The 26,532-nt window shown below is 53.4% G+C and overlaps 2 protein-coding genes and 2 non-coding genes across 5 annotated transcripts in view; 1 reads left to right on the forward strand and 3 right to left on the reverse strand.

The window, feature by feature from the left end:
• LOC122381504 (putative diacyglycerol O-acyltransferase Mb3761c) overlaps positions 1-5,184 on the reverse strand; it is a 32,576-nt gene extending 27,392 nt beyond the window's left edge. Inside the window, exon 1 of the mRNA XM_043365748.1 lies at positions 5,076-5,184. The gene's annotated coding sequence lies outside the window, so the exon portion shown is untranslated. The remainder of the gene's footprint in view (positions 1-5,075) is intronic.
• On the forward strand, positions 95-167 carry Trnar-acg. Its single transcript has one exon. It is a non-coding gene; the product is annotated as a tRNA-Arg (tRNA).
• Trnak-cuu lies at positions 385-457 on the reverse strand. Its single transcript has one exon. It is a non-coding gene; the product is annotated as a tRNA-Lys (tRNA).
• Positions 5,185-8,332: 3,148 nt separating the features above from the next.
• The window catches only part of LOC122381427 (plexin-A2-like), a 133,222-nt gene continuing 115,022 nt past the window's right edge, over positions 8,333-26,532 (reverse strand). Inside the window, exons 9-28 of one of the 2 annotated variants that reach the window (XM_043365576.1) lie at positions 22,869-23,000; positions 20,933-21,134; positions 20,473-20,639; positions 19,474-19,671; positions 18,420-18,920; positions 17,815-17,943; positions 17,252-17,383; positions 16,729-16,905; positions 16,430-16,516; positions 16,011-16,173; positions 15,473-15,740; positions 14,674-14,814; positions 14,218-14,431; positions 13,765-13,954; positions 13,156-13,445; positions 12,534-12,805; positions 11,514-11,656; positions 11,007-11,152; positions 10,169-10,309; positions 8,333-9,744 (exon numbers count right to left, since the gene is read on the reverse strand). In XM_043365576.1, the coding sequence (XP_043221511.1) occupies positions 9,709-9,744; positions 10,169-10,309; positions 11,007-11,152; positions 11,514-11,656; positions 12,534-12,805; positions 13,156-13,445; positions 13,765-13,954; positions 14,218-14,431; positions 14,674-14,814; positions 15,473-15,740; positions 16,011-16,173; positions 16,430-16,516; positions 16,729-16,905; positions 17,252-17,383; positions 17,815-17,943; positions 18,420-18,920; positions 19,474-19,671; positions 20,473-20,639; positions 20,933-21,134; positions 22,869-23,000 (3,729 nt within the window). In that variant the 3' untranslated portion in view covers positions 8,333-9,708. Of the gene's footprint in view, positions 9,745-10,168; positions 10,310-11,006; positions 11,153-11,513; positions 11,657-12,533; positions 12,806-13,143; positions 13,446-13,764; positions 13,955-14,217; positions 14,432-14,673; positions 14,815-15,472; positions 15,741-16,010; positions 16,174-16,429; positions 16,517-16,728; positions 16,906-17,251; positions 17,384-17,814; positions 17,944-18,419; positions 18,921-19,473; positions 19,672-20,472; positions 20,640-20,932; positions 21,135-22,868; positions 23,001-26,532 lie in introns of both variants that reach the window. The other variant, XM_043365568.1, reaches the window with a different exon arrangement.

Here is a 26,532-nt window from a genome sequence, read left to right on the forward strand (position 1 = left end):
GCGAATTTAGTCATTTAGGGGACCTCTCGGCATATCTATTAAAGTTTATATTCCCCCCCCCCGCGATTTCAGGGGTCCTCCCCCTAATGGCAGGGGTCCTGTGGCGCAATGGATAACGCGTCTGACTACGGATCAGAAGATTCCAGGTTCGAATCCTGGCAGGATCGGTCGTTTTCATGCTCTTACCTACTTTTACTTTAGCAGTTGGGGACCAGGCAAGTTTACTAGCAATATAACATCAAACATGCCTGGTTAGATCAGCGTTGGTTTCTTTTGCGAAGTTAAAGAAGTAGCGAGTAATAGAGCGAAGTAATGTAACATGGTAATGTGGCAGCTGGTGAGAGAAAGCTCCTGCGTAAAGGGGCTCGGCAATGCGAAAAGCAACGCCCAACGTGGGTCTCGAACCCACGACCCTGGGATTAAGAGTCCCATGCTCTACCGACTGAGCTAGCCGGGCACAGAGGAATCGGGCCGCCACATGTCTGTTATAAATAGTAATCACTGGGTTCAGCATGGTAGCCATATTTTGTAACATGATACTATTATGATATAGGTACTTTGGCTTGGTTTGGTTGACTACTTTATACGACTACTTTATACAATAAGCATTAAAAGTATATACAAGTTCAAAAGGCTACATAACACTTCTCTTCACACCAAGTAGTGAAATGCTACAGTGAAAAGTGAAAACCGACGGACGATGGTCGTCCATTCGCTGGGAGTGGTGGCGTGCTCCTGTAATCCGGCTACTCGGAGGCGTGGATTTGTGGATCTCTTGAGGGCGGGAGCCCTGCTCTGCGGCGGTCTGTGTCGATCGGGTGTCCGCACTAAGCCCGGCATCAATATGGGGCCCCCGGAGGAGTCCGGGGTCGCCAGGTTGACTAAGGAGGTGCGTACCGGGCCAGGCGGGTGACCGAGCAGCCAAAAGTACCCGTGTCGGGCAGTAGTGGGATCGCGCCTGAGAACAGCCGTCACAGAGCAGCCCGTCCAATACAGGGGGACCAAATTCTTTTCTAAAAAGAAGCATGCTAATGAATCGGTACAAATAGACATTATTATTTTCCATATCATTACTCACACCTAAGACGTTAAAAACATATGTATATCTAAAATGTTCTAAGAAGCAAACAAATCCCGTTCTGAATCACAACAAATGTGTTCTGTTTCGCAGACTCTAGGGTCATAAACGGCCATTCCATTAGACATGGTGGCCGTTTAGACATATCTGCTCCCGTCCGCACTCCGCAGGTCACCGTTCCGGACCAGTGAACTACACCACACTGCCACAGGAAGGCCACTGACCGCATCCACCACAATCCACCGAAACCCGGCGGTGACAGCGGAGACGGCATCCCCTCCGGCCGGTAAGGTAACACACAGCCTGTCGTCTTATGGAGACTGCACGTGCCGGTGTTAGACGCCTACTGGCTGCTGGACTGTGCCGCAGGGCACCGAAGCCCTACGGTACGGGCGGAAGAAAACAACCAGAAATGGGGAAACGGTTACTATCAGTAGGAAAGGCCAACACAAGGCTGACGAGTGACGCGCGATTTTTTAAAGTTCATGGCATTCCACATGAGATGAGACAAAAACGCTTGCTTGTTGGCTGTTGCGTAGCGATGTGCAACTTGGACAATCGACAACAAATAAATGAATCTTTTAAAGCGTCATGGTAACATTGGATTTTGTCTCATTTTTGAACGAATGGGACGTAAAATGGTCAATTTTAGTCCCTTAAAATCAATAGATTGCATGATGTTAATGAATAATTTCCTTGCTATTATATTTTTCTTCTGTATAGTTTCAGCTACTTCATCAGCTCCCTGCAGCCTCTCCCTGTCCGTAGCTACCTATGTATAGGAGAGGGAGACAGAGTGGCGATGGCGGACGGCGGGGACCCGGGGGTGGTGGTGGTGGGGGGGGGGGGGGGGGGCAGTTGCCTGGGTCGGAGTGGAAAGTCGTCCCGCCGGCCAGCTATTGGACACCGGGTGACACCATTTGGTGATTGGGGTGCTTGGTGGGCGGCCGCCGGCGACAGGTCCTCGCCATCTCACCCGCGCTGTGGGAGGGGGTCCGTCCGTGCTGCCCTGTGGGGACGGGCCCCTCCGCACTGTGAGGAGCACACCCACCCCCACCGCGCTGTGGGGACGGACGGGCCCCTGTGGAAGAGTCGTCACATTAGAGGCGATGGAGTCAGTAACCTAAACCTTACATACCATCGTCGACAGGCCAAATAGTTATATTACAGCATTACGCTCATCGCTCACGCGTCATTATCAAGAAACATGTTACAAAGAGGTCGTATCACAAAAAAACTGTATAAATCACAATTTTCGTAAAAATAGCACTGTCATGCCAACAGATTAATAAAAATAGCATGAGAATCCAAACGGTGACTAAGTAACCGCATGTGCATTGAGCTCAGGCTCTTATCATGTTACATTTCCTGCATTTCGTCAGATCAAAGAAACGTCTCCAATTTTGTCACCGAAGGCAAGAACCCGTAGCAATTAATAATTGCCATAGCCAGATCATTCTTATAACTTATCCAGCTTATTCACAGCAATCTGCTACCATGCAAATTTCTCTGCAAAGTATTCTAACTGTCAGGTCAGTGTATGTAGATAGCATGGAATCATATAGCGCACGAACCAACAACGCATTTTCCTCCTCGTCTTGTTTTTTTTTTCTCTCTCTCCTTCTGCGAGTGCGTATAAGCTGCAGTACCTATACTAATGGCGCCTCCGACTCTGCGGAATAATGCGCCTCCCCGGACCGGCTCAACGGGGCGGCACTCATCACTCGTCGCCGGCATCATTTCTGCCGGGTCGTTATCGCGTCCCGCCGGCAGCGGTCCCGGAGACCGGAAGTGGCGCTCTTCCGGCGGACGGGCCACTGCTGACCAACCGTAAACATTGCTTACATTGTGCCAGATCTCCTATGTTGCAGAAAAACTGGGATTTAGCTGAGCAAGTGGAGGGAAAAGAGCTTTTCCTTCTTGGAGCATCTAGAAGCATAGGTAAAAGTTACTTTAACATTTGTAAGTGTTCACAAACTCTGTTTAAGCGTAGCCGGTACTTGCGTAACGCAATCAAAAGCTCGAGTCAGAATAATGCGCGGCATCTTCTCGCAATCCAGCGACGCAGCAAACCAACGGCAGATCTGCGGTCGATAGGTATATGTATGATATACTTCACCCCATCGGCTGCCAAATGAGCTCTGATGCGAATGGGGGAGGTCCTATCCATACGACCGTCAATTCACTGTTACTGCAATTAGACCTGAAACGGTCACGGGCGCCACCTGCCACTATAAGCTCTGACAGAGTCCAGGGAACTATAGGCTTGGAAATGTCACTGGAGCTGAGTTAAGGTAGACCTTATGCCTACCGTGCCGGCTAAATGCAGCAGACAGGTAAACTTTTGCCACTAAATTATGCCACTGATCCGGGAACTGCAAAATTTAACGACAGAGGCATCGTTCACGCATTCAGCTCTGTCTGCAGGGAAACATCCCATTTCCATAATAGACCGGATGAAAGCTACATCGCGGCAACACTCGAGAGTATGACGAGTCACGGAGTCATTCTAACCCGGCGGCGTTTTGTCGTCCATTGGCACCTATCCGCTGACTGCAGAGCGAGCGAGCGGCGGCGCTGAGCAGGTCGGACCTCAGTGGCCCGGCGGCATACGAGTATGGGTCTGTTCCAGTCGCACTTCCAAACACATCTAAACTCCTCCAAGAGCAAGATAGAGGAGGTTGGAGCAGGGCCCTCCTTGGCTTTGTAGGGGCTAGAGCTGCCACTGGAACAGGGAAGCAATCTTGGAGGAGTTTAGGGGTGTTAGGAAGTGCGACTGGAACAGACCCTATATAGGCCGGCTCTAAATTCAGGCCCGGCGAAATAGCCCCTGGATATACCAATTTATGGCGAGCTGGGTCGGGAATTCGGGATGATTACCAAGTTCGCCCCGCGGCCTATCTGTATTTTACAGCCTCGGCTGATGTGGTACCGGCTTATTTCAGGCGTAACTGCAAAGGTCACAACCGAGGCACTCCTGGCGAAAAAAAATTAGGACGAATAAAAAAACTTGCGGATGATATTATTTTCCGAGGTCAGAGACTGGTTATTTAGAGTGTACCCCAAGGAAGTCGGTTACATTGGGTCACACTTTCGCCACATTAATTGCGGTCCCAACTTCCAGCTGAGCACTGCCAGCAAACTGCGGCGTCACAAGCCTCCCAGCCAAAGGTCAAGGCCAAGACAGGTAGATATATTTCAGTCGCATACCGTGTTGCTGAGCCGATAGCAAGCAAATTAGCTGGAGATTAAATTCGACGGCAGGATATATAGGTGCCCCATACCCACCGGAGAGGGGGAGGGGCGCCGCCTCGATTGGTCGTTTAGCAAGCTCTCTATACTGGCGCGATTGGGCCGGGTCTCGGGGGAATTTGGCCGCCATTGCCTTGTGACAGGAGCCGGACGTGTTTGCACGACAGACTCTGGGGAACTGCAGCGGTGTACAAAACGAATAAACCGACCCAGCAACGGCTCATGAAATATGAACACGTGTCCACGCAATTGACAAGCCTCATTTGTCATTAAGGAACCACGGCTGGCAGGATGAAAAATTTTCTGCAATTTGGCAAGACGCTTGAAGACCTTCTTTTCAAAACAACCACCTCTTTTTATCCTCAAGACCAGCTCACCCACACAACCCCGTTACAGACTGCTGGTCACTCCATTCACATAACCGGGGAGCAGCAGCAGCTCGCACAGCGGCGTACCTACCCCTCCGTGGTGATGGTGACCGTTTAACCGGCAGGATGACGGGTGACCTGTCCCGCCGCACTCCGCAGCGCCCCCGCTCCTCCGCCAACTACCCGAGTCTGCGACGCGCCAGTTCCTGGTCGACTCAGCTCAATGCCTCTCCTACCCTCTCGTCCTACGTACCTGAAAGTAAATTAACTGAAAGGGCATATTTCAACGAAGCGAGATTAAGAACTTACATTATAGAACGGACAGTCGAGAGTTGGAAGCGGCTAGCGTGTTCAGTGCCCGAACTCAACCCACTTACCTCTGTCTGTTCCTTCGCCACTGTACGCTATTCTCTACCTCTGCTCTGTTCTCCGCCCGAACACTTCCACGTGCCGCGTGCCCCCGGGGCAGTCAGCAGCGCGTCCTACCCGCCCGCCCGCGATGTCGCCACTGCCGGCGGGCAGAGCTCTGGGCAGCCCGTGACCCGACCGCGGCGCCCGCGGCGGCGGCGGCGGCGCGGATATCGATTGGAGAGGCCGCCTGTGCCGGCACTGGTCAAACCGAGTCGGATGACTGCCGACCGGCATCGTCAACTCGAACTGTGGCTCTTCTGTGGCTCTCATACCGATAGGATATTCGTGTGTTTGGCCCTCGCTCTTGCCAGTAAAAAAGTCCTCGCTAATGAGAGGGACTGTGGGACGGCTCTTGCGATTGGAACGAAAAAAAAAATAGACAGAACGTTTTTGGGTCACATAATAGCTGAAGGAGATCCTCATCGCAGTATTTATTTAGCGTGGTTTCTTCTATTAATCGTGGCCTTTTTTGACTTCCCCTTGTTTTTCCTCGGTCCTCACTCTTTGCTTACGTCTCGATATTCCGTATCCGCTCTCGATATTTTTCTTTCTGCTTACGTCTCTCTTGCACTTCCTCATCAACCACGTCATTCATCACATTCCGCCACATACCTACATCTGGGCAATGGGCATGTGAAGAACAATAACAAACATTTCTCCAGCAACGGCTGTATACGTTAGCGTTGCTTTCTACGTTTATGTAGCTGGCGTCGAGCCTTACTTTCACAGCCAGATCTAGGTACCGGCAAAAAAAAAATGTGTCTAATGCACAGCGTGCACTGAAAAAAATCGGGGAACCCCATTTCTTACAATCTGACACCACATACTCCAAAATACTCCTAAATTAGGCTCCGTTTTCATGATTTTAGGATGTCATGGGTGTTGTGACACTCGACACGGGAGCCCCATTACCTTTTGACGCCTCAAAAATGTACATGACCCCCTTGGGAGAGGTTCGGCTAGCGAACTCCCCAAAAATTGCAGGCCAAAAAATTGGAGTGTCGCTGAGACACCCCCGTTGAAACCCCTCTGGGGTGTCATTATCCTGGAGTGACACCCCGTGTTTTCAGCTTCAAATCCTACCGATAGATGGCGCAAACTAAAGTTGGTAAAATCGGGACCTGTTTTTCACGAATGGCTGGTGCATGTTTGGAGCTAAGGCAAAAGCGTGCATAGCGTAGAGTGGCCAACTATATCATGATGATATCTAGACTGATTACCGTGTCATACGTTGGTCGTGCACACTACAGGGCGCCGCAAGGCCGCGAACGGAAAGAGTAACTCCTCACCCGGTTATAAATATAGTCTGAGATTCTCGTTCCGAAGGACATTTAATCCTCGCCGAAAGTTTTTCGGAAGTATAGGGGAGTGAAACTTCTCTGAGACATGCCCTGCTGAAGGCGCGCGGTTCCCCGCGTGGGGGTCAGGAACAATATGGGGAGTTATATCAGAAAAATAGGGGAGTTGAGCTGCTATATTTTACACCCTAATTTGGGAGTTTGACACCCTGTCGGGTGCTTAGGGACCAAAAAGGGGTGCTCGGCTGATATTTGAGGGGTGTCACCTGCAGTCTAACGGAACCCCATGTGGGCCGGCGCTGGCCCCCCTTTAGCGGCTGCGACTCCCCACTATGCGTCGAAACCCTCCTGGGGTGTACGCCAAACACCCCATTTATAATAGCTCAGCGACTCCCCTCAAAACACCCCACTCGGGTGTTATTTTTGACATGACCGTCAATACCCCGTACAGGGTGTCATTTTTTCTTTCAGTGTGGTCACATACCTCGGATAACGTTTCAGTTCTCGAGCCAATTTCATGTCCATGATATCGATCATACATACAAGCCAAAGCTAGTTGAGTTAAGTACAGCTAACTAATTTAAGCATTAAACGTCGCACACGGCGGCTTGCTGAACGAGAGTGGGACGTGGCCACTGTATAGATCGGGACTGGCCTCAGAAGTCAGCGCTTTTCCAGTTTGCTGACGCAGACTCTTCGAGTCGCAGCAGTGCGTGTCAGCGGTGTCAGCGGGCCGACCCATACCCACCAATCACGGCCGTCCCAATCAATCAGCGCGCAGTTAGGCCGCATTTTCTGCCGCGCGGTGGGGCGACCTTTACCGCTGACGGGTGAGAACTGAGAAGAACTGGTCTCGGCTGAAACCATCCGGCGCTGCGCCGGCCGTAACGGCTTCTGGGAACGCCGCAGCGGCAAATGGATCAGTAGGAACGAGCGGCTGTGTCACTGCCGAGCGCGGGCGGCTGGCAGACAGCCGGCTGACCGGTCAGGGGCGCTGTGGGTGCTCCGGGTCACCAGTGGATAACAGTCAGTCTGGCCATCGTCACTGAACGGCCGACATTTCACTCCAGACACCCTAAAGCCTGAATCCATTCGATCTCCACCACACCCTCGCGTACCCGAGCCTGGCAGTAATCTGACCTGGCCATCGTTAGCGATCTCATTCCGCCGAAAACCGAAGCTCCCGGTCTATTCGATCTACCACGCCGCACGTGAATTTGACCCCGGCGGTAGTCTGACACCAGTGCGTGATGTAAGACGGCAAACAACATCGGTCGGCGACTGCTCAGAGCCGAGAGGAAACTCGAGTCCCTCGCAGCCTTCTCGGATTGCGGCTATGTTATCTGATGCCGCGCCACCCAGTCGGCACGGCGCTATACGAGCAGCCATGCCGTCCTCGCGTGCCCCAGAATCCCAGTTAGCGTCGCATCCCTCGCTCTAATACAATGATCCAAACGACAGCGGAGGCAGAAAGCGTCCGTGGAGCTAACGAGCAGCCGTAGTCTCCCGGGGGAACGACCGTCTCGATGCGCGTCGGGAAGCGACTCCTGTGACGTCAACCCAGCTCGGACGGGCGTTTTTAGCCCGGCCGAGCCGGCGGACAGTGGCAAGATTATGCGGTGCGCGGCTCTGGGGGCGGTGGGCGGGCCGGCCGGCCGCCGCCGCCCTGGGTTCCTGATGAACGAGCTCAGAGATACAGCCGGGGGGGGGGGGGGGGGCGACCCGTGCCGCTGCGCACTGACCGTGGGGGACGGAGTGGGGGTGGGGGAGCTCCCGGCACCCGCATAGGTGTGACTCGCCCCTGGTGACGGTGACAGATGACAAATTCGGCCAACTCTTCCTTGTTTTGACAACCATCGACGCACATCGGTGTTCCATTTCCGCGTTTCCATCACTAGCGTGACATTTCTGTGTCACAGTCGGAAAATTCATTAAAAATGTATTTTAGCAATGAGCGTGATGTACATTGTACACGAATACAAACACATACATTCATAATATAACAATAACCATGTTCCTAGCGGCGCCCTTGACGCAGGGAGCCGTCAATGTACATGAAAATTCATCACCCCGCGGATTGGCTGTGAGACTAGATCCAATAAAAAACAAACAATCCGCGTCCGTGTTACAAAATCACTCAGTCGCCACGCGCGCACATAAATGCTGGTTACTGCGGCCCGCCGGCGGCGCCCGTCAGCTCCGCCGACTGCCGCTGATAAAACACACACCGACCTCCCTCCCGCTCCCGGACACTCACGCGGCATACCTGAGAACATCCAATACAGCGCCGCGCCGGCAGCCGTCCCCCGGGCCCGCCGCGACTCCGAGTCTGACTCTGACTCCGACTCGGACCGACTCCGGCGCCGGAGCGGCCAGCACGAACGTCCCAGCGGGATGGCGATGGCACAGACTCGGGACAATAAGTACCAGCGGTCGACACGGCAGCATGACGCGACAGCGAGCCGTGCCCCGCCCAGGGAACGGCAGGGTACACTCGTACCACCCCGGTACGACCGGCGACACTCAGGGGTACGGTTGAAAGCTCAGCAGTCATCTCGGATAAGCATGGACACCGCAACGCCTACAGAACAGCGCGGTCGCTCCTCAGCAGCGTTCAGGAATAAAAAGTCGACAAAAAGCGTAGACCAGACATAAAACCCCACAAATCAGCTTCTTGTGACACTAGAGATAATGTTTTCTCATGTCAGCTCCCGAAAAGCAGGCGATCTTTGTTGACAGATTGGATTACCCGGCGCGGAAAGGCCATCTCCGCGGGTAACGAAGTCAGGCAGGGCGCGGGCGCGCACACACACACAAATGGAAGAAGGCGACCGCCCGCCCACAGACGCGACACCGCGAGTTGGCGACGGCCAGGCACGTTCAGGGAGAGGGACCGGCCACATGGCCACACAGACACCGCAACAGCCACGCGCGCACACAGACACACACCATACATCGAGGCAGAGGGTTCAGCCGCTTCGGCGGCCCCACATCACCGAAAACAGGACACATTTGATATCGAGAGCAAGTATCACAATAGACCAGCGCCACGTCAAGCCGCGCTGGGACTCCGGACTCCAGAGGACTCCTCGTCTAGCGTCTGTTCCGCGGACTCCTTGGCATCGCCCGGCCCTTTTGATTGCTAGATCGGGCGCCGGAGTGTGGGTGCGGCCAGTCGGTCTGTGAGATCAGTTGTCGGCGGCGGCCGCCAGGGGCGCTGGCGGCGGCCGGGCCGCGGTATGGGCGTCTACTGCCACTCTCCCGTCCAGCCGGTCCACTCCAGAACGCCCGACTGTAATTGTCAGGGGTCCGGCTCGCCAGCCATGATTTTGTGCACCTGCCGAGAGGTCACAGCGAGGTCAGAGGGGTCACAGATGGTCAGAGGTGTTACGGCGAGGTCAGAGGGGTCACAGATGGGTCGCAAAGTGTGTCTCTAGATATTGTCTAAGGTCAGGGTGTGGCGGTCACTGCATTGGTGTCGATCCAGTTTTACGGCCAATGCGCCACTTCATCTTGGCCAGCTGGCTGCTCACAGAAATAATCAATAAAAAGCAAGCCAAGACCTGACAAGTTCGTAGTTTGACCCCGCCTGAACTTCAAAACAAATCACTGAACAGGCCCGAAGTCATTACTTATTCCACGAAGCTTCTTCCACCTACCACGTAATATCTTTAAGTCGAGGCAACATGACTAAGTTAAACTCCACACATCCTCCTGACAGGCTGACTGCCACCGTCGGCAGCTTCGTCCGCCAAACCCACCTGCTCCAGCTTGAGCGCCAGCCTCTGACGGTTGCAGAACTCATCCTCCTCCAGGTTGGCCGACAGCTGCTCGCTGTACTTGACGGCGTAAGCGTACAGCTCGTGCAGCGCGCAGTTGGTGTTAAACTCCTGCTGGTGCACCTGGCAGAGGAGAAAGAAAGGGTAAATAAATTTACAGGTCACCTGAGGCGAGCAACTGCTTAAAACTGCAGCGAAATACTGTGCTCCAAGGACAAGAGACGACTAGCCAGAGGCGCCTCAGTTTGGAATTCTAGAAAGCACCAACTGCCACATGGCAAATGCCGGCCATAAACAGCGATGAAATGTTAAGGGCTTTGAACTCAGAAGCCTCTATTCATCCTCCAATCCGTGCCAGGCACGGCAGACTGCCGAATAGCCCCGCACCCGGGCGTAAGACCCCCTCCAGATCATCCCGCCAATTTCGACCGATCACATAAATTTAGCGTGTTGACAGAAACGGTTCCATCATAACAGATTGGGCTCATGTGTTCCGTATCAGGACAGACAGGCACCCTGCGGTACCAACCCCGCCCTCCCCAACCCAGATACAGAAACAAAACATGACAGCGACTACAGAGTGTTGCATGCAACGAACAACATATTTTCTTTAAGTATTAATAAATACATTTAAGGTATTACGCAAAAAATGGGCAAAGCTTAGTGTAAGACGTAAATGATCGGATCAATCATGAACGTCTTCGTTGAATTTATCATAAAACAAATTTTCGTCAGCAATGGCAAGACATTCAGCATTTCTTCTAACGATGATCATTTTACAGAAGTGAATAAATCGGATCTGAATGTTCGCGCGTCTTACCCTGCTCTCCTCAGCCAGCATGGCGTTCATGTCCTGGTCGGAGATGGCCGGCATCATCTTGATGTCGTCGTAGTACTTGGTCACCCACTCCTTGTAGATGGGGATGTCCTTGGCGTACAGCAGCTTGCTCGACGGCGAGTCCTTGCCTGCACGGCGAGATAGCACAGTCAGGAGACAGGCCCCGGGAAAAATGACCGCTCCGAATTTAATGGCGCCACTTTGTTGAACGGCTTCGAAACTTGTCTCAGAGTTATGGACGAGACAGCGGCAAATGACAGGACGTTTGGTCAACATCGAAAGTTCATTTTACGATGAATTGACCTGCCACTAAATAAATAATAAAACATTCACCGCTGACCGCACTACTGAACAACGTGAAAACAAGACCATCTAAGGTTATTACCAATAAACTCGACATTTTAGCGATGCGCTGAACAATAAACATTCGGGAGAACAAGCCTATATTCTCCGGGAAGACTGTTCTGCTGATCGCGGGCCGATCCTTACCCAGCTTGTTGTCGGACGTGGAGCAGGAGTCCATGAAGGTCTGTGCCACCACCGACAGGCACGAGTCGACGATGTTGGATTTGTGTATGTCAAAAACGAAATTGGGGTTCTTGATCAGGTTCACCCAGAACCGCAGTGGCAGGCTGTGAACGGACGGGACGCAGGTGTCAAAGCCGACGTTAAACACCGGTTGAATAACGGTTACGAAACACCTTGACAATGAATATCCTGACAATGGCAAATCAATATGAAAGTCATCACAAACAATACAACCGCACACAAACATATTAGTTCCCCCGGCGGCCGCTGGGCCTCCGCGCCACCCGCCGGCCGCTGGGGGGGGGCATATAGTTGCCCCCCCCCCTTTACTTCTGCGACGATATCGTCGCAACGCGAAGAGATAGAGAAGCGAAACTTTGCACACATCTTCCTGAATACCTAGCCGACGTTGTGTCCAAATTTGGTGTCGATCCCATTTGAAATGACGTCACAATGACGTCATAAGTGAAATTGTAGATTTGCGACTCTCATATTCCTCACGATACATCAGATATATGGGACCGAATATAAAGGGTTGATTATAGGTCAGAAACTAGATGGAAGTGTAGTTAGATGTTTTAGGATGACAGCAGGTGCTGTCTAGTTCATTTACAGGTGAGTTTCATGCTCAGCGTCATCAGAAACGGTCCATATCGGAAAACGACAAAACTTTATGACGTCACTGTGACGTCATCTTAGGTGCTACAACCACCAAACTTTCCTCAAAGATTGCCTAGGTATTCATTTGAAGCTATGCCAAGTTTCACGTTCGTAACTCATCAGGTTTCGGAGATATTTCACAAAACGTAAAGGGGGGGGGGCAACTTTATGCCCCCCCCCCCAGCGGCTCGTGGGTTAAGTATAACCACTCATAAAAACATCCCTGTTATATGAACTGCAGCTGCACCCTTCCCTCTCCTCCTCTCCTGCTCTCCCCTCTCTCTCTCTCTCTCCTCCTCTCCTCCCTCTACCCCGACGTACCTGTTACTCTTCCACGTGTGCACTGTGTCCGGGTCCATGATGCCGTGTTTGAACGCCTGGTCGTCCAGAAAGTCAAACATGTACTTGATGGCCAGCGGCAGCGCGGAGCCACGGTGCGCCGTGCTGAATATGGTCTCGAACAGATCGTCCATAAACTTCTGCAGGGTGCCCTTGGTGGCCAGCAGACGCGTCAGGTAGATCTCCGAGACCATCTTGTTGCCGCGCTCGCCGTCGCGCTGCTCCGACTCGGAGTGTCGCACCAGGTGCCACGCCTGTGGACAATTGGGGAGTGGGGGAGTTACACACTGCATAACAAACGAGGGAACAGCTATGATCAGCTCATGCTGGCATCCTAGCATCACAGAAGCACGAAATCGAACTGATAAATGGCATAAGACATTCTTATTCGTAAGTCTAATGAGTAAAATCATCATTAACTTGGCAAAATAATATTGTAGGTTGAGAAAATTCACAAAAGTAAAATAAGTTACACTATGAAATAGAACTACACATTACCAAAGTGTAAACCTGACAAGCTATAAATAATTAATAAACCTCATCCTATCCTTCCCCCAGTCCACTCCCGTCCCCAAACAAGTATGAGTCGCACCTCTGCTCCCACCTTGACGCCGTTCTCCTGCTGGCTGGGACTCATGGCCCGGCTCAGCGGCGGGCTCTGTGCGCCATACTTGGTCAGGTTCAGCGTCTCGTACTTGTGCTGAGACTTGTCAGACTTCTCCGAGAAAATGCTCAGGTTATAGAGCGAGCTCTGACGGGGGACCAGGGTCAGCAGCGCTCCGTCGGGCACGCGGTAGTGTGACAGGGTGTTGAGCTTCCTCCAGCCGCTGTCCAGCTTGGTGGTGGCGTCCTCGTCGTTCAGGATCAGCCGGCCCTGGGTGCCGCTGCGCCACTCTAGTGGCGGAGAGAGGGCGTCAGAAGGGGCCGGGACGGTAAACGTGTACAGCCGGAGTTAGGCCCTGAATAAACGATTATTAACTGCTTACATGAAATCGTTCGCTTTCAAAATACAAGTCCGCCAATCGCAGATTGCTAATAACACAATCACACAATCAGCGAATATTCCATGCCATTTCCTAGGGAAAGCTCCTCTAAAGCTACTTTCAATTGGCACAAAATCCCAGAATCGCAACCAAGACATCTACAGCACATCGCAGCGACTCTAGCGTCACCTATACCCTCCCAAGCCCCGATCCGCCGCTCTCTCTCTTACCGAGGTCGAGGTCCTCCTTCCGCGGCCTCATGGAGAACGGTGTCGACCGGAAGATGGAGTCGAGGCTCTTCTCCTTGGTCTGACTGATGGTGTCCGTGTTCAGGACACGGACAGGGATGTCCACGTTGTCCTGGTGCGGGTCCAGACCGGACACGTAGACGGTCTGGGGCGGCATGGAGACGTATACCGTCTGTCGGCCGAGCAGGGAGGTCAGCGGGAGGTCAACGGGGAGTCGTGAGATGGGTCGGAGAAAAGTCAACGGATGATGTGCAATTAACAATCACAAGAACAATAAACATATAACGTTCGCAAAATCAGATGTCTTGCTTGTTGCCGAACAAAACACTCAGTTCAATCTCGCATTTGAGCCCACATTCAACCCCGGGTAACCCAGCCTCTTTCCTAGTCCTCACTCCAACAACTCGGTCCCATCACTCCAAGCTCAGCACTCACCATGTATGTGAAGTCGATCTGTTGCCGGATGAGTTTCTCCTCGGAGAGCGAGTAGCGCGCCTCGCTAGTCACGGCGTCCACCGGGCCCTTGTCCACCTGCTGCTTGATGGCGCGGTACAGCAGGTACAGCGGCTCACCGGCGCACTCGCGCAGGAACTTGTACAGCAGGAATGTGAACCACGAGGAGAGCATCTTTTCCGCTACAGACTCGGTCCTGACGGCGGCAAGGGAGACGTTAGATAATAAAACCGGGCTGACGGACATCCGTTGAAAATGCGACATGGTGTGTGACAATAAAAAGTCATACGAGTCAATTACACAACAAGAAATTTTCTGCAAAATATTTCAAGGCAACGATGGGTGCTCGTTATTTGAGTGAGCTCTTTGCCCTCAGTCAGTCTTTCGATAACTTCTGAAGCTATCAGAGCCCCCTGTCCTGCCGCCACCCTCTCTCACCTCCTGAGCAGCAGTTTGGGGTGCGATCCGTTGGTCTCGGTACACTTCTCGATCAGCTCCGAGAGCAGTGTCTTCAGGATCTCCGTGCAGAACTCCATCCGCGACTGGAGGGTCACCATGATCAGCGAAGCCACGTTTACCCTGAGGGCAGAAAGGTCACAGGGTCAGCGCACCTTGGAGAATACTTTCCCTAGGCTGAGGATCGGTAACATATTCAAATCCATCCCCTGCCGCTGAAAGAACTATCCCTCTGAGAGCCACTCAGAGTACTAAATGACCTGCTATCAAGAGGCACGAGTCGAATTCACTGATCGAAAGCCACCAGACGGATCCATTCCCAGCGTTTACACTTCACATCGACATTCCACGGGCTATCTCCCCTGCGGCCATCCGGAGACCAAAGAAAGCGGCGGCCGGCCCGTCACGACCCTCAACTTGAGCGGACCCATGTCGAGGGGGAGATTGCATTCTCGACAATCGGAAATCGGTCGGGTCGGGTCCGCTTGGCACGATCCCACCGGCCGGCCGAGCGCAGATTACATTCCGGCCGAGCGGGGGTCGTGAGACACGTGGGAGGCAGGTACAGGGCACGGGGTCTTGAGCGGCATAACAAAATACGGGGATTGCAAAAGAGAGGACAATGGAGCAAAACGGCCACACTTCTCAAATACAGTTATTACAAGAAATTGTTACGGCAAGGGATCCGAGTGCTTCAGCGTTTTCGATCTAGTTATGACCGGTTTATATCTAAATATTCCTAAGCTCAGCGGCCCAGATCACTAATTCACAGACCGCTCACCTGTCCCTCATGCTGAAGTATCGGTTGCTCTCGAGTGTCCTGATGAAGCACAGCAGGAAGGTCCTGTTGATGATGAGCTGTCCGAACAGCCGCAGCCCCTTCTCTCGGCGCTGCAGGTCGGGCCGGTTGGCCCACTGCAGCACTGGGTGGTCCTCCTGACTGGGGAACAGGATCTTCATGCAGTAGGCGCGGTACTCGAGGAAGGGGATGCCGATGCCAGTGATGTCCGAGGTGAGGTCCGTCATCTCCGTTTGCAGCTCCGCGAACGCTGCCGGTCGCAAGAACAGCAGGGTTAGCATGAGTGGTGAATGAACACGGTAAGTGCTAGCGCTATATGCTACTAGTAGTTGTCAGAAAGCTCACGATGAGGCTACAGTTTGTTTCATCTGGCCAAGTCCTAACGAAAGACATTGCTTTTAACCAAGTGATTCGGCGACGCTAGGCAAAAATAGAAAGCAGTCACCATTTCAGCGTGTTTTCCCATCTGTGGCTCTAACAACCTTCTTTCCAAAACTCAGCCATGTAGGAATTCACGCACCTTCCTTGCACTCGGCGGCCACCCTGAGCTCCAGCACGTCCATCTGCTCCTGCATGTTCTTCAGCACGCGGGAGCTCTCAGACGACTTGCGCCGGTACAGGATCAGGATGATGAAGACGAGCAGCAGCAGCGCCACGCCGCCGACAATCACGCCGATTATCACCTGGAGGCGGGAGGGGGAGAGTCAAACATCGCCTCAAACTCACAGAGTGGAGGAAAAGGAAAGCTACCAATCAGTTAGGAAATCAGGCAATAAACATTGAAAACTCATTGGTAAATATGAGCACAGTCAATAACCGTTATACAGCAGCTACTGTGTAGCTACATTCAGCCCCCCCCCCCCCGCACTCCCTCTTAGAGAGCTGCTACAGAGATATAAAGTCCCTGTCTTTCCTGCCCGAGGAAAGGACAACTCTTACCGAGAGTGGCAGGGCGCCCTCGCCGCCGTTGGCACCGGCGTACGACAGGCGGCCGATCGTGTAGTTCAGCTTGTTACCCACACTGACCTGCAGAAAGGAGATGAAAGGGTCAGGGTTGGGTCGAATGACGGGCTACGCATGAAACTTCATGACAGAACGTCTGAAGATACAAAACTAACAGTAACTGAGCAGAGAACCTCAACAATGCTATCCATAAACGGTTTGCAGGGACAGTAAGTCGTCGCATTTTACCACACGATTGTCGACCCGCAGTGCCACCTGCGGGCGGCGCTACTAACCACAACTTGTGGCGGCTCTTGGTCGGTCGGCTGGCCGTCGGCGCCGATCGCCCGCGGCGCCTTCTTGGGCGGCTTGCACGTCAGCTGACTGAGCGACAGTGACGTCACGTTACAGTAGCCGGTGCCGATGCGAACTGTGACGTCTGTGTCCTTGCAGGCCCAGTTCAGATTCCTCCCCTGTGGCAAAAAACGCGCAGTCATTCAACCGTGCACGGTACAGGCCCGAAACAACCCCCCAGTGGTGTAACTTTCACCGGAATCGCACCCGGTAAATATTGCCTTTTCCGCAAACACGATCCGCTGCTAGGCTGATTACGATCACCAAACCACCCGAAATATCACGACGCATCTACAAATATAACGATAATTTGTCAGCTAGTTATCGACAGCAATGTGAACATCAAAGGCAGTATGGGAACCGCATCATGTCATAAAACCAGCTATGGCAAATGATGCTATAAAAGCGGAATCGACATTACGACAGGTAACAAATGGACATCAGCCGCTCTCAGTTTGTACGTACGTTGATGGTGAGGTAGTCGCTCTTGTAGTACTTGATGCCGTCTTCCTCGCTGAACGGCTTGTAGACGGGGTCGGGGAAGAGCTGAAAGAAGCCGTTGCCGCTCACCGAAGAGAGGTTTCTCACCGAGCGGACCTGTGAGACGAGTGAAAGCGGCGGTTAGAGAGGTGAGAAGGACGCACCCGAAATGGACATACGAGGTGAGAGAGGACGCAAGGGACATCGATTAGCGACACGTTAGAAGGTTAGAGGGTGACGTGCTAGACATTGAATAACGGAAACTTAACGGAAAGCCGATCGACTACTGCACGCCGTTCGCCCGATATCAAAACAGCCAGTTATGTAAAAATAACAGCGATAAGGACAAAATAAACTTCGGCTTATCTTATCGCACATTTGTGGAAGGACATCGCGCGATTACCATTCCCTTCATAACTGTAAACCGCACCCTAAAGCCGCCTCACCCTGTGCCGGGAAGGACAGACAAAGCCCCACAAGGTCAGGATGCACCGTTCCACGGACCATTTTAACACGGCGAGCGCGGGTAAGCTCGCGCTGGTACGCACCTCATCCATGAGAAATCCGTAGTTGAGCAGTTTGGGCTTCTCCGGGTCGATGCCGGTGGGGTCGGGGAACCCGCTGATTACTGGAGATTGGCAGGTCATCAAACCGGCATTGATCACCTTACACGGATCCTGTTGGAAAAAGGCACTCATGTTAGCGCACCTCTGTTGACATTCTCACTCGCAAGTCGCAATGTAATGCTGAATGACATAACTTTGTCGCAACTCGTAAATCTGTTTGTTTATGCTATTTCTTACTGGCTGATCGGTTTCCAAGAATTGAGACGGAAGGAAAATAGATAGCGCCTAGCGAGTCCGATCTCATAAGATATCCGACTGAGCTGGGCCGATTAACATCCCGATAGGCCTATTAGATCAGATCAACCATGCAGCAGAACTCAACGAACCGGGCGGGCGAGCACGGTCGATCGACAACAACGCCACGATTATCGGCAACTTCTTACACTCCTTCTTACACTCGGCAGGATCTTGTACACAATACTCGACAGAATTCAGTACACACGCTGCGGTACTCGGTACTCATTACGTACTCATGCTGCGGTACTCGGTAATCGTTAGGTACTCATGCTACGGCGCTCGGTACTCACGCTGCGGTACTCGGCGCCCTCCAGCTGAACAGCCATGCGCGGCTCGCGGACGTACTGCAGGTTCTCCCCCCGGACCGTGATGGTGATGCCGCCGGCCGGCACGCCCTTGGGCACCTTGTACTGCGGGTTCGGCCCGCTCGTCACGTCCTGTACGCGTGGGTCCTCCATGTAGGCGTACGTCTGTCCGCGCAGCTCGCGCCGCGACCGGTCGAAGGTCATGGTGAGGATGCCGCCCTCGGCCGCGTACGGCGCCTCGGATGTGATGCACACCGCCTCCGTCTCCGTGGTGCTGACCACGCGGCACGGCAGGTCGTTGATCTGCGCGCGGATCGCCAGCCCGGCGTTCATGTGCCGGCCGCGGATGGAGAGCCGCGTGCCGCCCGAGCGCGGGCCCAGCGTCGGCTCGATGCTCTCGATGTGCGGGTTCACGAAGCGGTAGTCGCGCTCGGAGCGAGCCTGGTAGGTGGCCAGACGGACCAACACGGGGCCGCTCAGAGGGGGCTGGAACAGAGACGGAGGGGTCCGGTCACATGGGTCGGTGTGGCGAGAGGGTGGTCTGATAGCAGAGATACACAGTGCAGAACAGCGGTGCAATACCAAACAGCAGATAGAAGGCACAATCAATTACTCCGCGTGATATTTACCGTTGGACGAATCAAACCACGGGTGGCAAAACGATCAATCCATGTTTTGTTTTCGACTGGTCAAATCTTCCTCGTCACTGTTTCGCTAATAAGCGAGCAGTGGGTAATTTCATAAAGCATCTGCTCGAAGGGTGGAGGGCCGCCTCCCAAGGAGCCAGTATGACCGGCGTGAGCTGAATAATGATCAGGTACCGATCGGAACCGATTAAAACAGCACAGCATCATTAATGACAACAGGTATCGAGCGCCCTCCATCATCTCATTTAAACAATCAGCGGCATCAGCGCTCAGCGGGGGCCCAATCACATCTAAATAGCCATCAACACCAGCTACTGGCTTCCACACACCGGCACCACACGCCACCAGCCAGACTCCACAGAGATGTACTGTGTCACGGCCGATCCACTTACGTCATAGGTCCCGGGTCCGTCCACCTCGCAGACGATCTGTCGGGTCCGCACGTACAGCTCCTGGATGGGCTTGCAAGGCACGCCGGCCACTGTCACTTGGTCGTAGATGTCGCTGAACGTCTTGCCCAGGTTGATGCCCGTAATGGTGATGTTGGTGCCTCCCTCGAACGGCCCCGACTTGGGTCTGAAGTCGTGAATCTGTCGGTGACGGAGAGGAGGGTGAGCCATGAGGTCAGTGACGGACAGACGTCAGCGCCCGTATCCGGGATACACCTCACCTAGCGCAAATGTGTACACGACAGCACAATGTGCATTGCTGTATAATGAATCGGCTCCAACTATGCCAGGCGTTTAGATGAGGTGAACGAAACGGCCGGACAGCGTCATCCTATGCGTTAGGAATACATGATCGGGCTCCGTCGCACATGTAAGGCAGGCTCATGTCGGACAGGAACATTAGCCGCAGATTAACTGCGACTTCAGTAAAAAGTGGCTGAGGCCTGACGGATCATGATATCAATTACATAGAATCACCCAAGGCTGCAAACATTCATTGCAACAGGGTAATCCTCGCCCCAGGAATGCTCAACGGCGTACACAATGGGCAATATCGTCAACAGGCAGACTGAATGCGAAAATATGTAGCTCATCGTGTGTGGTGCCTACAGTACCATCTAGCGCGAAAAAGTCACGGTAAAAATAAATAGATAAGAATAATTAAAAATAAAAATGAGCCACTATCTATCGAAGACACATAAAGCCGTGGATATCATTATCAGCCACTGATTAACCGTCTCTGGGTAAAAGCTACGTCTGATACCGTTTGGTTTGACGACATAGTCGCAGATCAGCTCACCACCCGCAGCAGTAACCACCTAGCAACAATGATCACCAGGGCAGTAGCCTCCAGGGCAGTGACCATGAGGACAGACTGCGTAAATGCGGACTGACGTGCAGTAAATGCGGGAGGGACCTGACGGCGGGAGCTACACCACTGACCTGTGGGTCGGGGCACGGCTGGTGGCGGTCCAGCCAGCTGGGGGCCGCACACGCCTCCCTGACCTCACACTGGCCGCTGGTTTGGCACCAGCCGCAGTTGAACTTGGAGTCGAGCGCCAGACACTCGCCGCAGTTGTCGGCCATCTCAGAGCACCGATATACCAGAACTGGAGGACAGGGGGGGGGGGAGCGTCAGTGGTCACCGCCAACCAGCCCCAGTATCGGCGGACATTTATAATCAACGAAACAGCACCGGCATCAACTACCAATAAATGAAAACCATAATCAACGCCGATACATGTGCTGGATACCACAAGCAAGAAAAACACTCAAACATTTAATCGCTTACAATGTAACGCAACCACTAAGTCAGTATGATTCACCAAGTAACCAAATATCGTTTCCATGTTCCCTGTCACTCAACCCTTCTCCCCCTTGCCTCCCCTGTCAGGCCACCTACCTCGGACATTCTGCGGGTTGTCCAGCGGTCTGCTGCCGCCCCAGATCACAGCGAAGGCAGCGGTCGTGTTGGGCCGCTTGGCGCTGTACGAAAACGTCATGTCGTCACAGACGATGTCGCTGCCCAGCAGGTGGGCCTTCTTTGAGGCCACGCGGCCCTCGATGTTGAACTGGCAGACCAGCTGACCGGAGGCGATCAGGCGCTGCGGAGAGAGAGAGAACGGGGCAGGGTCAGGTCAGGTCAGGTCAGGTTGCCAGGTTATATCTAAACACAAGATTACTGAAAAAAATAAGCCGAGACAACGCATAGCAGAGAGTGGCTGTGATAAATGACGATTGCATGAGGGCTATGAGAGCTGCAATTCTGACACCGATGACAGGGAGATGATTAGCCCACCAAGGATCATATTTCATTTCTCGAACCGTGCTCAATTAAATTAAAAAAGGCAAGCAAACTTCCCATAAAAAGGAAAACGACGTCAGACCGAAATCCCACAGCGATTACAGAGCAGAATACCGAACCCTCGCCCCGTTCCGCCTCCCTCCCGCCTAGTTCCGCCCGGCCGGGCGGCGGAAGTGGGCGCGCTCCGTGACGTGCCTCTCAGCGCCGCATTTGTCACGCGTCTCGTGAGCCGGGGCCGTCGCTCTCTGGCCCCAGCCGGCCGATGGTTTCTGGCCAAGCCCACCGCGGTCGGGCGGGGAGAGGCCGAGATATAGGACCCTCAGACCGCACCCGTCGTTCGCTGGGTTTTCAGGGGCGGAGCGTCTCAGTGTGGTGCGATACAGAGTATCAAAAGTCAGAGGGAAAGGCGAGGTTTACTGGTGGGCGTGCTAACGTATGTGTGCTATGAGCTGAGACCCCAGAACTGGGACGGTACAAATCAGGTGACAGATGCTTTGATATATGGCCACGTGAATGGCCCGAGGTGAGAGGAACCATCGACTGGCTCAGTCTCACCGAGGTCACCATGACCATATTCGCCAATGACCTGTGAGTTTATAACAGTCGCTTGACGGGGTATGAGGAGTGTCTCGAGGGCGTCACCAGCACTGTGCTCACGGCGCCAATAACCGGTACAGCACCCCATATTGTCCGGGACCGGTCCAATCAGGTCAGGGGGTCATCTGCAGTCCCCTGTTCCGCCCCAGCCCCACCCCGGCCGGGCGTGGTCCCTGCACGCTCCTATAGAGCCTGATATAGCCGGCCAGCCTCATGGGAGCTGTCGGACGCTGCACGCCTTTGGCGAGCTGCAGTTTTTATAGACGGGAACCAGCCGACAACAGCTGCATTCCCACGCAGCCATGGGATACGCAGCGAAATAAAACCCAACAGCTGGCAGCGGCTACAAGGCCGTAATTCCAAATGGCTCTGTCATTTGTATCCTGTTTACTGCAGAAATTCGACAAGTGAACTATTGTCGCCTCGCGGTGATAATTCAAACTGCAAAAGAATCAGCTGATAATGCGGTCTGACAACAAAAATGGTCGTCGGGCGGGCGGGTTTGCAGGTTGTCCCGCAGCCTTCATGGGCCTGGAATGGACGGCGCGCAAAAACTCTGGCTCGGAGAGGGGTATTATCCGGGCGCGCCGTGACACAGGTGCCGGCTATCTCGCCTGGCGGACACGACTGGCCGGTCGTAATGCGGCGTTTTTATCACCGGCCGGTGGTACCGCCACATTTCCTCATTCTGACTGGGAGTTCTCGCATTTTGCATCCTCCAGTTCAGCCTGCCTGGAGATAACGTGACCGGGCGATGGTGGAAAACCCACTCAACCGAGAACACTGTTATCCCGGGTGCAACGAACGAGGTTCGATCTGTTATCACTTTCCTCTCTCCTTCAGCCTCAAATACGCTTCAAATTTAACCCCAACCTGTCGATCCTAGCCAAGCCACTCTGCTACAGAAATTGACTAGGTCACTCTCCCCGACACTTACCACGATGTTTTCGACCTTGACCTTGATGGCCTTCTTGCTGCCCGAGGGCACCAGGATCTCGGTGTCGCCATCGGTAGTCGCGTTGATCTTTGGGCAGAAGCTGGGGCCGCTCCGAATGCTGGGTCCCACTCGCTGTAACAGACCACATACGGACACGTTAGGTACAGATGAACGAGAGGTGAATCTAAATTCAAGGAACGTCTTCAATATGTGTGCATAAATAACAATGCAAATCACATCGCATGAACATAAGGATGTGGTGAGATAGGTTTTACGTTGATAAATAATATGTGTAAATATACCAAGACGTAGACAATGTGTGCGATAACACGTGATCCGTGTGCATAACACTGTTACGGGCACATGCCAGGCACGTGTTACATACTAGTATTTTACACACAACGTTCCACATTATGGATATGTGCATCGATGGGCGGGAGATCAGGGTTCAAATCTCCAGTTTTACCACATGCCGAGATATCCCTTTAACATTAGCACGTGCATTTGGGAAATGGCTTCGGCCCGCCTCGGCTAATGTTGAAGGTATTTGGGAAACGATTCGGCCCTAGGGCTTTTTGATTTTCCCAGACAAAGTTTTACTGAATATTCTGAGTGGAAGAACCAATTCCAAAGAAGATATTTACGGATTGTGTGTTCACTAACAGCAACAGCAGAAGTGAGCAAAATTAAGTGACTGCGTTTTCACTTACTTTTGCTGTCAACGTAATTCAACTAAACAAGGGTAGGTATCGTTCCAATGCCAATGTATGTATTGCTGCAGAACATGGTCAGAGTACTCATTATTACACCATAATGCACGCAAAAAAACGAACACTTTAAATGCGCGAAGCATCTTAACGAGCCACAATGAAACATTTGTGATTTGACATTGTTCCAGCTGGTATCCAAGACGCGTTTGATTCAGCGTTTCACCCAATTTTCAGTTTTCCTCACGGTTTCCTCACTTCTGCTGGAAGAGGACTCCATATCTTTATTCTTACTTCTGACGCTTCACCATCTTCATCCTCAGCTTTTTCAAACCGTAAATAAGGGGGACCGGGGAAGAAGGGAATTTCATCTTTCATACGCAACGCCGCCCAATAATGAAAAACACAAAAAAATAGTCACGGTGACTATAAATATGAACATAGTATTAATATAATATTAACACCACATTAAGAATAAAATAAATAATATCAAATGAATATGAAACTAACTGTTGCGCCGGTACGGCATGTGGTAAATCTCTTCCCAACCTTGGGCCGTGAACATGCAGTTTTATTCACCTCGGTTTTTTTGCTACGGACCTCGTGCCTACCGGCACTCGGTCCTCCGCACAAAAACCTCGGTGAATAAAACGCATTTTCCCGGCCCCGGTCGGGAATATATAAACCCACCTCAGCCGCGGCACTAAGCTATGGCGATATACGCAGTGACAGTAATTCCAGAACATTCCATCTGCGGTCGGGCGGTGCTGGGCCCGGGGTGCCGGCTGGACATCAGCGGCCGTTCGGCTGAGCCGCTATGGCAAACAGGTTCTGGACTGCGGCACACGGCTGGACTCAGCGGATAGCGGAGCCGGCCGCTGTCGGTTCTCTAGCAGCTCCCAGCTGGTGAGGTGACTCTCCGTCGAGTCAGAGTCAGCACGGAGCGAGCGGTCCCGTCTCCTCAGCCGCCAGGAAGCCCGATGTCGGCGGCTCAGCCCGTTTGCAGAGCCCAGATAATCACTGTTTGGCGCCTCGGCTCCTCATAATGGCTCAGATAAGGTCCACAAGCTCGGAGCCGAGCGTTGGATACCTTGTTAATAATACGGCCTGACAGTAACGCTCACATAGGGCTGGTATCAGGAAGCGTTAGCCCGCCCCGGCTCCGCCGAGAGTGAAGACACGCCCCGAAAACAGCTCCCCGGCGACCCCCGGCACCGGGAGGCGTGCAGAAAACAACATTCCCGAACATATCTCCGGCTCAGCGGATTGTCTAGTAAGGACCGTTGGCACCTTTACCTCGCTACAAGCACGAACAAAGCGGCAAGATACAATAACTCCAACCAGGAAATGCCAGTTCCGGTTAGCGGCGATTCCAACCGCCGGCATACACTGCGGAAACGTTGGCTTCCAACGAACGTCCCGATGCACTCCGCTAGAATCTCACCGCGATCTTGTGACCGCCTGCCAGTACAGTTCACCTTTCCCGGGACACATTCTTGAAACTAGCTGTCGCCGCTGTTATCAATAACAAATCCCCAGAACGAGCCAGTCTCGGATGCTCAAAGCGACGCCAAACTTGTCGCAAATTGGCGGTGCAGCGAAAGCCGGCGTGTTACAGATTCGCGGTGACATCGGCGCGGCGAGCCGGCGTCGCCGGCGCCCGGGCGACTTCCGCAGTTAGTGTGAAAGTTGTGCGATGTCTGGTGGCGCGGCGCGCCTGTTGACGAGGCTGGCGGTGCGGCGGACGGCCCCTCGGGAACGCTCCGGGGTGTAAACAGACGCTCCCCGGCCCGCGCCCCGGGGAGGAGGCAGACTGCAAGGAGGGCGGCAGACTTACCGCGAAATCTACAGACTAGCGGATAGTTCACAGACTACAAAAAGTATCCAAGCTCCAAGGAGCGTTGTATCAGAAGCTGCAGTCTGACAGTGTACAGACTCCAGGCTGCATATAAACGCCACAGAAAGCTGTAAATTCCACGGAATGTTTGTTACAGACTTCCTCGAAAGACTGCAGACTCCTGAGAGGACTCCCGGTGGCAGCTGCAGATTCCAGGGAGTTGACCGTCGACCCCACGGAGTTTGGGGGCCGAAGGGGGGCATACCGTGCCGTCCTGAGACAAGTGATCAGCCCAGGACAGATCTGCAGCCATGATTTAACCCTCTCTGGTCCGACTACCAACTACTGATGGGACCAGCGATGACCTCTAAAGATGGGCACAGCACACGAAATGGAAATAAGAATGAATTCCGCATTGCATCAGTATCTACCAAATCATGCCGCGTCCTTGCCTCGTCGCTCTCACGTCCTTCTCCCTATTTAACATGGTCCGAATCAGCCATAAATTTTCCTATAGCTATCGCACCGTCAGCATGCCTACTCTACAGTGCTAACATCCATGGCTCCTCGTCTCGGAGAGCCCCTGTCCCCCGAGAGTAGGAATTCCACTCTGTGCCACATAACCTATTCACAGTTGGTCCGGCAGTTGGCCTCGTGACCGTGGCGATCTCTGGACTCCAACGGAGGCGACGCGGGCGACAGAGCGACACCAGGCACCGATCAGAGGGCCGATAGGCAGCTGCCTATGCGACCTGCCCGCGACAACGGCCACCGATCACAGAACCGATAGGCAGCTGCCTATGCGACCTGCCCGCTCCGCAGTCAGCCGATAACCGGCGCCCTTCTCAAGGTTGCCACGACATCAAGGCGGCAGGCATCCGGACGCGGTGGTCACCGCAGCACAGTGGCATGGCAATGGTCCGCCGGTTACTGCGTCAGTCCGGCGCGGAGATGGCATAGGAAACCGGCAGGGATGGCCTTGGTAGGCCGAGCTCCTGGTGGCAGCCCCCGACACGGGGCAGGATGCGCTCGTACCTGTGGTATCCCATCTTCTGTAACCCCCACCGCGGCATTGTCTCTGTGCCAGTACCGATGGGAGGGTACTGGGAACCACCCAGGG

Source organism: Amphibalanus amphitrite, unplaced genomic scaffold, assembly GCF_019059575.1.
Source record: "Amphibalanus amphitrite isolate SeventyFive unplaced genomic scaffold, NRLGWU_Aamphi_draft 000011F_arrow, whole genome shotgun sequence".
NCBI lineage: Eukaryota > Metazoa > Arthropoda > Thecostraca > Balanomorpha > Balanidae > Amphibalanus > Amphibalanus amphitrite.